Source organism: Macaca nemestrina, chromosome 20 (genome assembly GCF_043159975.1).
Source record: "Macaca nemestrina isolate mMacNem1 chromosome 20, mMacNem.hap1, whole genome shotgun sequence".
Classification (NCBI taxonomy): Eukaryota; Metazoa; Chordata; class Mammalia; order Primates; family Cercopithecidae; genus Macaca; species Macaca nemestrina.
This window is the reverse complement of record NC_092144.1, coordinates 60935608-60951424: the sequence shown is the minus strand read 5'-3', so window position 1 is coordinate 60951424 and position 15817 is coordinate 60935608. Positions and strand designations below refer to the sequence as shown.

At 53.1% G+C, this 15817-nt stretch overlaps 1 protein-coding gene and 1 long non-coding RNA gene across 11 annotated transcripts; one reads left to right on the top strand and one right to left on the bottom strand.

Moving 5' to 3' along the window:
* Positions 1-623: 623 nt before the first annotated feature.
* LOC105497144 (uncharacterized) lies at positions 624-9710 on the bottom strand. Of its 2 annotated transcripts, none has more exons than XR_011617810.1 (6): positions 9436-9710; positions 3530-3640; positions 3262-3376; positions 2168-2406; positions 1890-1982; positions 624-1378 (listed from the first exon to the last, which is right to left on the bottom strand). It is a non-coding gene; the product is annotated as an uncharacterized lncRNA (long non-coding RNA). The 2 variants fall into 2 exon arrangements; XR_011617809.1 differs by having other exon boundaries at positions 2168-2391.
* On the top strand, positions 5222-15190 carry LOC105497143 (kallikrein related peptidase 15). Of its 9 annotated transcripts, none has more exons than XM_071087575.1 (6): positions 6272-7237; positions 9200-9273; positions 12681-12834; positions 13306-13589; positions 13710-13804; positions 14532-15190. In XM_071087575.1, the coding sequence occupies exons 1-6, from the start codon at positions 7122-7124 to the stop codon at positions 14682-14684; spliced, it is 876 nt and encodes a 291-aa protein (XP_070943676.1). In that variant the 5' UTR covers positions 6272-7121; the 3' UTR covers positions 14685-15190. The 9 variants fall into 9 exon arrangements, with proteins under 9 accessions (XP_070943680.1, XP_070943679.1, XP_070943676.1 ...); XM_011767938.2 differs by having other exon boundaries at positions 6274-7237; positions 13710-13894; XM_011767939.2 differs by having other exon boundaries at positions 6275-7237; positions 12684-12834; positions 13710-13894.
* Positions 15191-15817: the final 627 nt, after the last annotated feature.

The window sequence follows — 15817 nt, the reverse complement described above, 5'->3', positions numbered from 1 at the left end:
AAAGGAAGCTTCAGTGACAGGGATAGACCAGTGGTTCCCCAATGGGGCAAACTCGTCCCCTCCACCCGCCCCACCCTCCTCCACCCTCCTCCACCCACCCAGGGGCACACTGGCATTTTCCGGTAATATCATCTCATTCTGGTTCTGCAAAGACACACATAAGAGGGGGCATGTTATTTGTGGGATGCAGAGATGGAGGAAGAGTGGGGTCCACCCTGGGAGAGTGGACAGTGACACATGGTAATGCTCTCCAGGGACCACTGAGAAGGAGCTGGGGACACAACGTACCACACACACAACAAGGGTGGAGCTGAAACCCGGTAAGAGCCACATTATTCTTTTTTGTTAATTTGTAATTTTTGTGGGTACATAGTAGGTGGATATATTTATGGGGTACGTGAGATATTTTAATACAGGCATGTAATGTGGAATGATCACATCAGGGTAAATGGGGTATCCATTACCTCATTCACCCTTTATGTTACAAACAATCTAATTACATTCTTTTTGTTATTTTTAAATGCACAACTAAATTATTATTGACCATAGTCACCCTGTTGTGCTATCAAATACTAGATCTTACTCTATTTCCTTGTTCGCACTTCCCCACTACCCACACACCCCCACTACCCACACACCCCCACCCTTCCCAGCCTCTGATAATCATCCTTCTACGCTCTATCTCCATTAACTCAGTTGGTTTTGTTTTTGTTTTTTGTTTTTTGTTTTTGAGATGGAGTCTCGTTCTGTCTCCCAGGTCGCTGGAATGTACTGGCGAGGTCTTGGCTCACCACAACCTCCTCCTCCCAGGTTCAAGCAGTTCTGTGCCTCAGCCTTCCAAGTAGCTGGGATTACAGGCCCGCATCACTGCGACTGGCTAATTTTTGTATTTTTAGTGGAGACGGGGTTTTGCCATGTTGGCCAGGCTGGTCTTGAACTCCCGACCTCAGGTGATCCACTCGCCTCAGCCTCCCAAAGTGCTGGGATTACCAGCGTGAGCCACTGTACCTGGCAACTCAATTGTTCTAATTTTTAGCTCCCACAAATAAATGAGAACCTGTGAAGTTTATCTTCTGTGCCTGACTTCCTGCACTTAACATCATAACCTCCAGTTCCATCCATTTTGCAGATGACAGGCTGTCATTCTTGTTGATGGCTGAATGGTGCTCCGTTGTGTATATGCACCACATTTTCTGTATCCATTCATCTGTTGATGGACACTTAGGTTGTTTCCAGATCTTAGCTATAGGGAATAGTGCTGCAGTAAACATCATTCTTGGCAATACCACAGCCAGCATTCCCGCACTGGGAGGTGGGGTGTTCCATGATGACATTTTACAAACAATCTCAGCCTGGGCAACATATCAAGACCCCATCTCTAAAAAAAAAAAAAAAAAAAATTAGCCAGGCATGGTGGCACACACCTGTAGTCCCAACTACTCAGGAGGCTGATACCAGAGGATTGCTTAAGCCCAGGAGTTTCAGGTAGCAGTGAGCTGTGATTGCACCATGACACTCCAGCCTGGGCAACACAGCAAGACCCCAACTCTAAAAAATAAAAACTAAAAGAAGCTGACAGGATCACGGGGAGAGGGGAGCAGAAACACAGACATGGGGAAAATGAGCAGCAGTCACAGCAGGGAGAAGAGACACATCTCTCCAGCTCTCTCCTCCCTCAGACCCCCCAGCCCCTCCTCCTTCAGACCCAGGAGTTCAGGACCCCAGCCCCTCCTCCCTCAGACCAGGAATCCCAGCTCCCAGACTCTCCTCCCTCAGACCCAGGAGTCTGGGCCCCCAGCCCCCTCCTCCCTCAGACTCCCCAGCCCCTCCTCCTTTAGACCCAGGGGTTCAGGACCCCACCCCCTCCTCCCTCAGATCCAGGAGCAAACCTCCTATGAACAAATGCAGAAGGGAAGCTTCCAGAAAGGGAGGAGGACGGAGCTGGAAAGTGGGCTGGGGGCTCAGGAATCCGGAGAAGAGGTCTGTGGGTGGGGTGGAGCACACAGAGGAAGAAGCAGTCAGGGCAGGCCTTTCTCTCCCAGCCCCAGAGTGCGGGACCCAGGAGTCCGGGCCCCAGCCCCACCTCCCTAAGATCCCCCAGTCCCTCCTCCCACAGACCCAGGAGTCCAGGCCCCCAGCCCCTCCTCCCTCAGACCCAGACGCAAACCTCCTATGAACAAATGCACAGTTGGTGCCACCTATTGGCAGGACAAAAGAAGAGAAGATGCAGGTTTTTCTGCCTCCTCCCCTCCAGCTTCCCCCAGCACAGCCCAGGAAACAAAGTCTCAGAGAAGAACTCGGCTGTGTGTGGCATTCTCTTTGCTTGACGTCACACTCTCATTCCAGGGTCTCACACATCCATTTCCTCTCCCGGGGCCTCAGCTCCCCCATCTGTAAAACAGGGGTCTTGATAAAGGGGTCACAGGGATTCAGAAAAAGATACCACATCTGGGAGATCAAAACAGTGGCGTCTGGCCAGGCATGGTGGCTCATACCTGTAATCCTAACATTTTGGGAGGCCAAGGCGCGTGGATCACTTGAGGTCAGGAGTTCAAGACCAACCTGGCCAACACTGTGAAACCCCATCGCTACTAAAAATACAAAAATTAGCTGGGTGTGGTGGTGGGTGCCTGTAATCCCAGCACTCAGGAGGCTGAGGCAGGAGAATCACTTGAACCCAGGAGGCGGAGGTTGCAGTGAGCCGAGATTGTGCCACTGCACTCCAGCCTGGGCAAAAAGAGGGAGACTCTGTCTAAAAATAAAAATTAGAAAAAAAAAAAAAAAAACCCCACAGTGGTTTCTTCCAGTCCCGAATCTGCTGCTGCCCAACTGTGTCATCTGAGAAACACCCCACATAACCACTGTTCCCCAGCGTTCAGTTCCCAAGGGCCATAGGACAGACTGATAATGGCCCAGCACTCAGTGCCAGGCACAGATTTCAAGCATGAACACCACAAAACGCTCCTACAGAAGAGGGAGGAACAATTATTACCCCCACTTGATAGTGAGGCAGCTGAGGCACAGAGAGGCTAAGTGATTTGCCTGAGGGTGCACAGTATTATGGGACAGAGGCAGAACTCAAACCCAGGCCACCTGGCTCCAGCGGCCACATTTGAATCACGTGCCATGTTAACCGGTCTTGCAAGCGTCAGCCTGATTTTATGATTCGCACACCTGCTCCACGGATATGACCTCATCCAACCCCTGTGAGGTCCCTCCCATTTCCACCCCACCCCAACCGAAGACTTCACAGATGAGCACCTGGCACGCATAGAGCTGACGCTTCTCACAAGGGGCACCAGGACCCCGAGAGCCGTTCTCTTGATTCCACTTCTGCAGCCTGGGTGACCTTCACCAATGGCCCCCGCACTCCCATCTGTTCATGTGTAGAATGAATGAATCGTCGTAATTGACTATATGCTCTGAGCTCCTAACACAAACTAAGTTGTTACTCCTCGAAAAACTCTACGAGGGGATCCTCTGATTTTAAGGATAAGAAACTGAGACACAGAGAAGAAAAGACACTTACCAGGGTCTCCCAAAATAGTAAGTAGTAGAACAGAGATCTGCGCCCATGCTGTCTGGATCCAGACCCAGCGCCCTGAAACAGCAGCTTGTCCGGTCCCAGAAAGAACGGAGGCTATGGTGAGACTAAGTTAGAGGAGGGCTAGCACCTCATGGGGAGCCCCTTCAGGCACCACGAGTCCAGTCCCGCTCCCGAGGTGGGCAGTCTGCAGTCCCCCTGAGAAGAGGGTCTGAGGGGAGGCTGGTTCCAGCGGGGGAATCTCAAAGGGCTTCAAACTGCAGGCTGAGAAGCCGGGACCTTGCCCAGGGGTGACGGGGAGCTGCAAGGGAAGGCTGTGAGCAGGGGAGGGGCGGGGTGAGCTCCAAGTGCAGAGAGACCCTCTGGGGCCACGTGGTGACCGACAGGAGGCTGTCCTCCAGGACAGGAGGGGCGAGGGTCCAGAGAGAGAGAAGGACGTCTGGGCTGGAGCCAGGCCAAGGGGACAGAGAGGAGGGGACGGGGCAGAGAGAGGCAGGGGCCGAAGGCACAAGGCTGGGGACTGATGGGCTGTAGGGGATAAGGGGAGAGATGGGGCAAGGTACGTGCCAAGGGCGTCTGGCCGAATAACTGGGTGGTTGGTGACGCTGCCCCTGAGATGGAGAACATGGAAGAACAGGGAAGGAGGGTTTGGGGAAATAGAGCAATGAGTTGGGACTCGGTGAGTGAGAGGGGCCTAGCAACATTGGTGCAGGGGGGCGCACAGGAGCAGGTGGCTGCCCAAGCCGGAGTTCAGGGTCAGATGGAGGAGACCTGCGTGGTTGGTGGATGAACCACGGGAGTTGATGAAAGACTCCTAGAGAATGTTCTCAGCAGGAGGAGGAGTGGGGCAAAGGCGGGACTCAGGCCGTGTTGGGCGGGACCCAGGCCCCGGTGGAGGTGAAGGACGTCCGGGGACAGGTCCAGGAGGACATCGATCGCGCGGGCCTGAGCCGGCCACAGCGGGTGGGGGCGGGGCGCTGACGTCACTGCGTGGGGGCGGGGCTGCGGGAGCCGCTGGCTGCACGCCTTTCAGGGAGCTGTGCGCAGACTGGGTTCGCGCCTGGGTTCCCCGCAGCGGGAGTGCCCTCAGTGTCCCCGTCTGTATCAGGGGTACTTCATCAGTACCTGCCTAAGCTGGTTAGGAGGAGAAGCACGTGAGATCGTGACGGAAAGCGCTAACACAGACCTGGCACCGAGGAAATCCCAGGGGCTCGGCTCCTTCCCCTTGTCACCACTGCCCCCCAACAGAGGGAGGCGGCTGCAGGCGGGGCGGCGAACTGGCCCACCCGGCGTTCCGCAGTCGGAACACTGATTCCTCTCCCGCGTGGCCTCTCGCTTCTGCAGAAGCCTTGCTTGTGCTGCCCCCTGTCTGGGCCTCAGTTTCCTCCATATTCAGCAGGAAGCCGTAAGGTTACTAATACAACCACCTCACAGGGGTGCCCGGAGCCTGAGTGAGATCCTACAAAGCGAGCACTTGGCACGGGGGAGTGGCCTGCAGCTGCATTCCATAAACAGGGCTGCTCAGCTGAAGCGGTGGCCCAGGGTGAGGCCGCAGACTTTGAGCATGAATTTGTGGGGAGGGAGGCAAAGGGACATAGGAGTTCTAGAAGAGCTTCCAACCTGGGAATCTATTATGTCTGCCGGTCTGGGCTTGTAGAATGTCTGGAGACCCGACGTTCTAGAATGCATGAGGTTTCTGGGGACTCCAGAGCGCCCAGTGTTCTAAGGTTCAAGAGTGTTTAGAGCTCTGTGGTTTTAGGCTATTCTAAAATCTTACGTTCCAGAGTGTCCTAGACTGCCAGAATGTCTTAGGGCCTGTGATTTTAGAATCTGAAAGTCTGATATTCTAGAAATTCCAGGGGCCTATAATTCTAGAATGGCTGAATCCCATGTGATGACTCCTTCCCATAAAGATGATGGCTTTCCACACATGGGGAGAGACCACGCTTACAACAGGTCCCATCCTTCACTGGTGACCTGAGGTCAGTCCCTCCTGTCTCAGGACCTTCTCATTAATTAAGCCAAAATAGACTCTAGACAATTGCTTGGGGCCCTCTGGGGTTCTGAGACGTTGGAAGCCAGCCTCAAATACCCAAAGCCTTGGGTCATCTCAGTGACGATCTCCAACCTCTGGAATGCAGAATCCAGATTTCAAGCTCTAGAACCCAGAAATAAGACTATAGGACCAGAATAGAGACCCTAGTTTCCCAGACTCTAAATTCAGACTCTAGAGTCAAGATTCTAACAGTCTCAGAATTGTGAAAACCAGGTCCTTGTCTCTCAATCCAGCCTTTTTAAATTTGATGTGTGTATGTATGTATGTATGTATATATGTATGTATTTTGATTTTTAGTAGAGATGAGGTCTTGCTATGTTGCTCAGGCTGGTCTCAAACCCTTCAGTTCCAGTAATCCTCCTACCTTGGCCTCTCAAAGGCATGAGTCACTGGGCAGCCACAGTCCAGCTTTTAAATGTAAAACACAGATTTGAAACTCCAGACTTTATGCTCCAAAGTCTACCCCTGAAAGCTCAGAGCCTAGATCCACCCTGTAGAATCCAGACCCCAAAGCAGGCACGGTGGCTCATGCCTGTAATCCCAGCACTTTGGGAGGCCAAGGATGGCATATCACTTGAGATGAGTTCAACACCAGCCTGGCGTGAAACCCTCTCTCTACTAAAAATACAAAAATTAGCTGGGTGTGATGGCGGGCGCCTGTAATCCCAGCTACTCGGGAGGCTGAGGCAAAAGAATCGATTGAACCCAGGAAGCGGACGTTGCAGTGATCTGAGATCACGCTACTGCACTCCAGCCTGGGTGACAAGAGCGAAACTCCATCTCAAAAAAAAAAAAAAAATCCAGACCCCACAATTCAAAATCCCAAATCTACCATTTGTAGTCTAGGCCCCAGGCTTCTCATAGCAGGTGCCAAGCTTTCCAGCCTCGAGTGCCAGATTCCAAACACCAGATTCCAGGCTCCTACTCTGGGCTCTAGATTCGAATGCCCCAGGATCCAGAATCTAGGTTCAAGATCTGTCACTCAAAGGCCCGACTCCAGGATCCAGATTCCAGACCCCAAGCCTAAGAACTCAGACTTTGAAATCCACACTCCAGACTGCAGGTCATTAATCTCCAACTCAAGATCCCCAAATCTGGAATCCGAGACCCAGATCCAGAACCGAAGATCTGGATCCAGAACCCGGGATCCAGAACTCTGCCCCAAGCCCCAGAACGGTGACTCTAGGATCCAGTTTCCACACTCCAGACCCCAAATTCCAGACTCTGTCTTTTGATCTCCTCCTGTTTTTGTCCTCCTGTCCCCTCCCCCTTGAGGAACTGCCCCTGGTGGAGAATTCCTCCTTGTGGACTCAGACAACAGCTTCAACCTAATAAATGCTCATTAGGCCAAGTCTCCCACCCCACCAGCCACCAAGGCGTCTCTGCCTGTAAACCTGACTCTCAGCCACCTCCCACCCCACCCTACACCACCACACCCCCAGACCCAGCTGGGACTGGGAGCTTATAAATTCAGGCATCCTGGTGCCTGCTCCCTTTCTTCTGGCACCCAAGCTACCCTAGATGCTGCTGGAGGACCTGGAGGAGGTGAGAGCTTTGAGACAAGACTGGAGGGAGGGGCAAAGGGGAGATTCACTGTGCCCCGGTCTCAAGGGGAAACGTCAACCACCCTGGGAGAAGTGAGTGTCAAGGGCATGGGTAGGTCCATGTGTCCTTTACCAATGCCCCAAATTGAACCTGAACCAAGAAAATGTCCTGGAGTGGCCAGAAGGAGCTGCAGTGGTGGGGAGGGAGGGGGATGGAGTGGATCAGGAGGACGTCCCTGAAGGGCTTGTACCAGAGCCAAGAACATGATCAGGAGTGATCACGGGTTCAAGTCAGTTCAGCACAACCTCCCGGAGGCCTCCTGTGTACCAGGCCCCAGGCGGGGCAGTGCTGAGGACACAGAAAGAACCTGACCTGAGCCCCATCTTCAAGGCCCCCAGATGGGGAAAAGAACAGGCCAGACCTCAGCAAGTATGGGCCATCTGTGCTATAACGGAGGCAGAATGGGTGCTGTGGGATTCAGGGGAGACATCTGTTAGGTGTTGGGGCCTCCCAGAAGAGGTGGGGGCAGAGTCTCAGAGGACAAAGATGAATTTGGAAGAGATGGGGAAGAAGGACTTTAATTCACTCCCAAAGCTTCCTGAGGTCTCTCGTGGGCAGGGCCCTGCAGTACTGGAGACCCAGAGTGGAGTCAGACCAGCTGGGAGGGGGAGGCAGACACCACTGAGGTTCAGGGGAGGTCAGAAAAGGCCTCAAGGGGGAAGCAGGGCTGGAAGGGAATGGCGTTGGATATGTGGTGGGAGGAAGAGCCTGAGCATGAAATGGCAGGAGGAAAAATGGCAGCACTGGCTGCGTCTAGGACAAGGTCATGGGAGACCCAGGCAGAGGGGCTGGAAGGGAAGAAGCCACTTTTGTCCTTGAAAGTGAGGCTGGGGCCAGGCAACCCACGCCTGTAATCCCAGCACTTTGGGAGGCTGAGGCGGGTAGATCACTTGAGGTCAGGAGTTCAAGACCAGCCTGGCCAACATGATGAAACTTCATCTCCACTAAAATTGCAAAAATTAGCCGGGCGTGGTGGCACATGCCTGTAATCCCGGCTACTTGGGAGGCTGAGGCAGGAGAATTGCTTGAACCCAGGAAACAGAGGTTGCAGTGAGCAGAGATCATGCCACTCCACTCTAACCTGGGCGACACAGCCTGACTCCATCTCAGAAAAAAAAGAAAAAAAAGAAAAGGAAAAAAAAAAAAGAAGAAGAAGAAAAAGAGAGAGAGAAAAAAAAAAGAAATTGAGGCTGAAGGGCTGGACTTTATCCTGGTGGTGCTAAGGGTCCACGGAGGGTGGTGAGCAGGGGAGGGGAGGGGCACAGTCAGCTCCAGATGTGGAAAGATCCTTTGGGGTCATGGGTGGAGGGCAGGCTGGTGGAGGGGACTGGACTGGAGGGGGACCCAAAAGGCCAGATAAAAGGTTGGAATAGGCCAGGCATGGTGGCTCACGCCTGTAATCCCAGCACTTTGGGAGGCCGAGGTGGGTGGATCACGAGGTCGGGAGATTGAGACCATCCTGGCTAACATGGTGAAACCCCGTCTCTACTAAATAAATAAATAAATAAATAAATAAATAAATAAATAAATACAAAAAATCAGCCGGACGCGGTGTTAGACACCTGTAGTCCCGGCTACTCGGGAGGCCGAGGCAAGAGAATGGCATGAACCTGGGAGGCGGAGCTTGCAATGAGCCTACATCATGCCACTGCACTCCAGCCTGGGCGACAGAGTGAGACTCCGTCTCAAAAAAAAAAAAAAAAGAGGTTGGAATAGGGGTCCTTGGTGATGGAGAGAGATCCAGGGGCTGGTAGCATGGTGCTGGGGGCTGACAGGTGGAGGAGGGGGGATGGGGTCTGTCCCAGTGGCTAAGGAAAAATAAACCTTCCAGAGATGGGGGACCAAGAAGGAAACGCAGAGTGGGGTTGGGGGAAGGGGTTACCGGTGGTCAGAAGAAATTTATTAACAGTGGGTGGGATAAGTCTGTGTCTGGAGGGATCCTGGTGGAGGCAGAAGGCTCCTGCCTCACCTGGATTCTCTCCCTCCCTCCCCAGACTGCAGCGGAACCCTGGTCCCTCCTCCACAATGTGGCTTCTCCTCACTCTCTCCTTCCTGCTGGCATCCTCAGGTGAGGTGGCCCCAGGAGGGGGCCAGGTCTGTGGGAGCAGGTGCCCCCTTCCCATGCATGTCTGGGCCCAGTGATCTGCCAGCCCCTACCTCACCCAGAGACCACTAAAGATCCTTCCTTCACCCTCCACCTCCACCTGCACGAATGTCCCTAAGCTCTTACCGTCAGGGGCTGGTGCTGCTGCTTTGGAGTCGCTAGGCTGCCTGGGGCCTCTCACTGCCCATGACAAGGAACACGGTCCTGGGGTTACACAAACCTGAGCTGAGTCCTAGGGCAGCGGCTTCCTTGCTGTGTGTCCTTGAGGGAACTGCTTCACCTCTCTGGGCTTCGAGTGTCTTCTCTATCAGACAGCACCGCTTGAGACAATAACGGTGAGGTCCCAATAGCATAACAGAGGTAATATACACAGTAAGCAATAGACAAGCGCTGAGAGGCCAAGAGCACAGCCAGACTCCAGCTTGAGTCCCACGCCTGCCACTCCCTGTCTCTCACAGGGTCTTTGAGGGCATTAAACGTGGTTGTGTGTGAGAGAGGAGCACAAGCCTGGCCCAGGTAGTGCCCCTTCAGGTGTGCAAGCCAGGCATGGTGCTTAGAGCTTCCATACAACGTCTATGTGTGGTGGGCACCACCGACCTCATTTGACAAGGGAAGGGGCTGTGGCTCAGAGAGGGATGGCCACATCAAGGTCACCCTGGGTGGCAGGCAAACTCCAGACTGAACTCAGCTGCCACACACCAAGAAATTAATTGTAACCTGATGCCTCTCCTCTGGAGAAATTGAGGGGGGGTAGACTTTCATTAACGTTCTGCCACAAATGACCCTCACTCCTGAGGGCCCCTCAGACCCCCACCCTCCAGCCTCCCCTCTGGCTGTCTCCGTGCACTCACCTACCTGTCTCCCGCCTGCCTGCTGCGCCCAGCTGGGGCCTCCACCTTCCTCTGGCTTGGACTGGTCAGGTGCAGCCTCGGTGCCCAGCTGTTCAGTCCATACCCTCCGCCCTTCGGAGGACGACCTCACCCTTCCTTTGTTAAGCCCCTTGTCTACCACATCCGCATTCCTGGTCTCACGGGGGCCTTTGGCCCAGTTCCTGACTGTGATGGGCAGAGTGTGGGCATTTGGTTTGGCTGTGCAAATCCTGCCCCTGTGTGGGTGGGGGTGTGCATGGCTTCAACCTCGAGGGGACACAACCCCATTGACCAGTGGAGAGGGTCCTGTCCTGTGACCTTGAATGTCTCTAATTATGTCCTTAAGCATAATGCCATTCTGTGTGTGTGTGTGTGTGTGTGTGTGTGTACATGCACGTGCGCAGTGGGTATACAAGGCCCTGTATGTTCACATCCTCTCCACATGCATGAACCAGATCCCCATATGTGAAACCCAATCAGTGACCTTGAACGCCACAGATCTGGCTTGGGGGCTGATCCAGAGATGGATAAATATTGTCCTGTCCTGGCTGCCTCTGGCTGCGGCTGCATGTCTTTGACCTTGAATGCCCAGCCCCATGTCTGGGTGCTGCCCCAGACAGCAAGTCCACATGAGAGTTGGCCTTCTGGATTAGTGTCTGCAGCTCTAACTCTAGAAAACGGCTTGTGGGTGAATCACGGTTTTAACCTTGACTTTTTTTTTTTTTTTTTGGAGACAGAGTCTTGCTCTGTCGCCCAAGCTGGAGTTCAGTGGTGCAATCTCGGCTCACTGCCTCCGCCTCGCAGGTTCAAGCAATTCTGTCTCCGCCTCCCGAGTAGCTGGAATTACAGGCACGCACCACCACAGCCAGCTAATTTTGTATTTTTTTTTTTTTTTTTTTTTAGTAGAGACAGGGTTTTCCACGATGTTGGCCGGGCTGGTCTCAAACTCCTGACCTCAGGTGATCCACCCACCTCGGCCTTGGCCTCCCAAAGTGTTGAGATTACAGGCGTGAGCCACCGCACCTGGCCAACCTTAACTATTTATTATATGTAGGTCTGTGCAGATGTCTGACTTACTTTGGCCATCTTCGGGATGGACCTAAACTTTCACGTGTATGTCCCTATGACTAAATCCAGGTGTCATTTGTAAAAAACAACTAATATTTATTAAGTAGCTACAATGGGCCAGGTATCACTCACCATACATTCACACATGCACACACACATACACATTCCTACCTCATCCTTACAGCAATCCTCATTTTACAGATGAGGAAACAGAGGCACAGAGAGGTCAAATAACTTACTCAAAGTTTCACAGCTAGTACATTCGAACCCAGGCTTAAGGACCCCTTCTTTGTCCAGACCCTATATGCAAGTGTCTGTGACACTGGATGCCAAGACCCACACTAGATATGTTGAATTTAGGTCTGAACCATATCCAGTTCTGTGTGTGTGTTTGTGCATGCGTGTGTGTGTGTGTATTCGTGCATGCGTGTGTGTATTCATGTCTTAACCATCCATATTCATACACACATATGAACATCTGTGCTGTGATTCTTTTCTTTTTTTTTTTTTTTTTTGAGTGAAGTTTCACTCTTGTCACCCAGGCTGGAGTGCAATGGAGCAACCTCGGCCCACTGCAACCTCCACCGCCCGGGTTCAAGCGATTTTCCTGCCTCAGCCTCCAGAGTAGCTGGGATAACAGGCACCCGCCACCATGCCAGCTGATTTTTTGTATTTTTATTAGAGATGGGGTTTCACCATATTGGCCAGGCTGGTCTCGAACTCCTGACCTCAGGCGATCCACCTGCTTCGGCCTCCCAAAGTGCTGGGATTACAGGCATGAGCCACCATGCCCAGCCTGTGCTGTGATTCTTGAAGCTGCAACCCATGTGCCTGCAAGTGAATTTCAGCTTCCAGTCCTCTCCATAGCTGCACCTAAGTTTGGAAGCTGGATGTGCATGTATGCATGTCCATGACCTTGTATGGTCACATCTGGGACTCATACTGCACAATGAACTTGGCTGACATGTCCAGACTCTGGGGCCAAGGCTATGTCACACATACTGAGTGGCCACATCCGTTTGATGTCAGTGACAATTTGGTGAACTTGAAGGATTGGTTTCAAGTGACCCACTGTCTGAACCTGTATCCAGTGCCCCTGTCTCCACCCCCAATCACAGAGGACTTCTTGCCCTCTGGTCTGTTCCCCTTCCTGTCTCTCCCCGAGTCTTATAGCAAATGGGGTGGGGGCTTGAGTTTTGGAGAAAGCAGGCAGCGGTTGTAAACAAACAACAGGGCAGGCCACCGCACTTCAGCCTGCGCAAGAGAGTGAGACTCGGTCTTAAAAAACAAAAACAAAAACAAAAAACAGAGCAAGGTATCTTGAGAAGTTAGAGGAAAGGCATAGGCATATAGTAGTTAGGGTAGGGTGCAAGGAAGGTGTAGGAGGCAATGCAAAGGTCCCTGTCCTCAGGCATCCTCTACCCCTTCTCCTAGCAGCCCAAGATGGTGACAAGTTGCTGGAAGGTGACGAGTGTGCACCCCACTCCCAGCCATGGCAAGTGGCCCTCTACGAGCGTGGACGCTTTAACTGTGGCGCTTCCCTCATCTCCCCACACTGGGTGCTGTCTGCGGCCCACTGCCAAACCCGGTATGAAGGCAGGGCTCAGGGTCCTGAGGGAGCCTGGTGCGGGGAAGAGCTCCTAGGTTTGGGGGAAGACGGAGGCAGACGCCAGAACTCCTGGGTTCTGAAAGACGAGGAGGCTGGATGTCAAGCCTCTGGGTGAGAGGGGAGTGTGTGTTTCAAAGCCTTAGATCTCTGAAGGGGTAAGGAGAAGACTCGTTCCAGCTTTTAAGCCTCAGTTCTAGGGATGTGAGAATCCTGGAATCAGGGAGAGACCAGCAGGGGGCTGGGAGTAGTTGGAGGGGATAGAGTTCTAGGAGTGTGCCTGACTTCAGACTCGTTGGTCCTTGAGGAGCATTTTGGCTTCAGGGTCTTGGGAAAAGGTAATGGGATGTCGAGATTCCTAAAGGGTCGGGGGACCTCGGGCTGCCCACTCTTTGATCCTTCTGTCCTCTACTTGCGGGTAACCACTGGCGGGAAAACCACTCGCCCGCACAGCTTCATGAGAGTTCGCCTGGGGGAGCACAACCTGCGCAAGCGCGATGGCCCAGAGCAACTACGGACCGCGTCTCGGGTCATCCCACACCCGCGCTACGAAGCGCGCAGCCACCGCCACGACATCATGTTGCTGCGTCTAGTCCAGCCCGCACGCCTGACCCCCCAGGTGCGCCCCGTGGTGCTACCTACGCGTTGCCCCCACCCGGGGGAGGCCTGTGTGGTGTCTGGCTGGGGCCTGGTGTCCCACATCGAGCCTGGGACCACCCGGAGCCCCCAGTCACAAGGTGCGTGAAAGGATGGAGCTGGATGCGAGGCCTCAAGGAATCCTATGCTCCAGGGCTCTTGGGCGGAGGGGACAAGGGCCAGAATTTATGGATCTGCTCCAAGTCCACTGTCCTCCCCAGTGAGTCTCCCAGATACGTTGCATTGTGCCAACATCAGCATTATCTCGGACACGTCTTGTGACAAGAGCTACCCGGGGCGCCTGACGAACACCATGGTGTGTGCAGGCGCGGAGGGCAGAGGCGCAGAATCCTGTGAGGTCAGAGCCCAGAGGGGCCCTCAGGCGGAAAAAGAGGGATGGAGACAGGTGTGGGAGTTCGGATGGGGTTGTATTTTCTTTGCTTTGGGCCAGAGAAGATGCTAGGGTTAGGCTTGGAGATGGAGTAGGAAGAGAAGTTAGAATAGGGGTGAGGTTGGAGTTGGGGTTATAGGTGGGGATTGCGTTGTTTGAGGTGGATAATGTGATAGTTGGTTTGAGATGGCATGGGTTGGGGCTGAGAATGGGAATGGTTTGGTTTGATTTTGGGTGGGAAATATGCTAGGATCGAATTGGGATGAGGTAGATTTTATTTGGAATGCAGAAGACACGAAGATTGAGATTGGATTTTGAGATGGGCATGGGTTTGGTTTGATTTTGAATGGTGAGGATGTGGGCTGGGTTGGATTTAACTTAGTTCAGTTGCACTGGGGTTGCATGGGGGTGAGATTGGACATAGGTTGGGTGAGTTGTATTGAGCTGTGTTGAACTAGGGTTGGGGTTGGGTTGGCTTCGTTTGGGATAAACTGGGATAAACTGGGACAATCCCAACTGAGTTGGGTTGGGATTCCCTGGGATGGGGATGGATTGGGTTTGGGGTGAGATTGCAAATGGTGATTAGGATGAGGACGAATGCACTGAATCCAGGAGGTTTCACTCAACCTGAGACCCCATCTTTTCCCCACAGGGTGACTCCGGGGGACCCCTGGTCTGTGGGGGCGTCCTGCAGGGCATTGTGTCCTGGGGTGATGTCCCTTGTGACAACACCACCAAGCCTGGTGTCTATACCAAAGTCTGCCACTACTTGAAGTGGATCAGGGAAACCATGAAGAGGAACTGACTATTCTGGCCTATTACCTGTGCCCCTGACTGAGCAGAGGCCTCCACAGCTGGCCAGCAGCCCCACCTGACATGGAACAGAATGGAGCCATCCCCCAAGACCCTGTCCAAGGCCCAGATGTTAGCCAAGGATTGTCCCACCTGAGGACAAAGCTGGTGCTCAAGGTCACCTGTTTAATGCCAAGATAACAAAGCACTGATCCAAGCTTCTCTGTAGGAATTTCTGTGACTTTTTTCTGGGGTCAAAGGGAAACCCAGAGACACTGTACACTGTTCCTTTTCACCCACCACCCCAATCCCTAGGTGAGGTGAAGCGGCTTGAAGCAGGGCTCCATTCATTCAACACACATGACCACCCATGTGATCTTGAACAAGAGGCCCAATCTCCCTTGGCCTTGGTTTCCCCATCTGTAAAATGAGACCATCTTATTGCTGACTTCAAAGGGCTATTTTGAGGATTAAATGAGATGATTCCTCTGAACTGATTAAAATAGTGTCTGGCACTGAGTAAATACCCTTTATCTCTGGATCCCACTTACAGGACCTAGCAGACACTAGATTACCAACAATGGCTTTTTCTTTAAGATTTTTTTTTTTTTTTGAGGCGGAGTCTTCACTCTGTCGCCCAGGCTGGAGTACAGTGGCACCATCTCGGCTCACTGCAAGCTCCGCCTCCCGGGTTCACGCCATTCTCCTGCCTCAGCCTCCTGAGTAGCTGGGACTACAGGCGCCCGCCACCGCGCCCGGCTAATTTTTTGTATTTTAGTAGAGACGGGGTTTCACCGTGTTAGCCAGGATGGTCTCGATCTCCTGACTTCGTGATCCGCCTGCCTTGGCCTCCCAAAGTGCAGGGATTACAGGCGTGAGCCACCGCGCCCGGCCTTCTTTAAGATTTAGTTCTGGGCTGGGCACGGTGGCTCACACCTGTAATCCCAGCACTTTGGGAGGCCAAGGCAGGCCTTGAACACTTGAGGTCAGGAGTTCAAGACTGGCCTGGCCAACATGGTGAAACCCCATCTCTGCTAAAAATACAAAAAAATTTAGCCGGGCATGGTGGCACATGACTGTAATCCTAGCTACTTGGGAGGGTGATGTGGGAGGATCGCTTGAACTTAGGAGGCAGGAGTTTCAGTG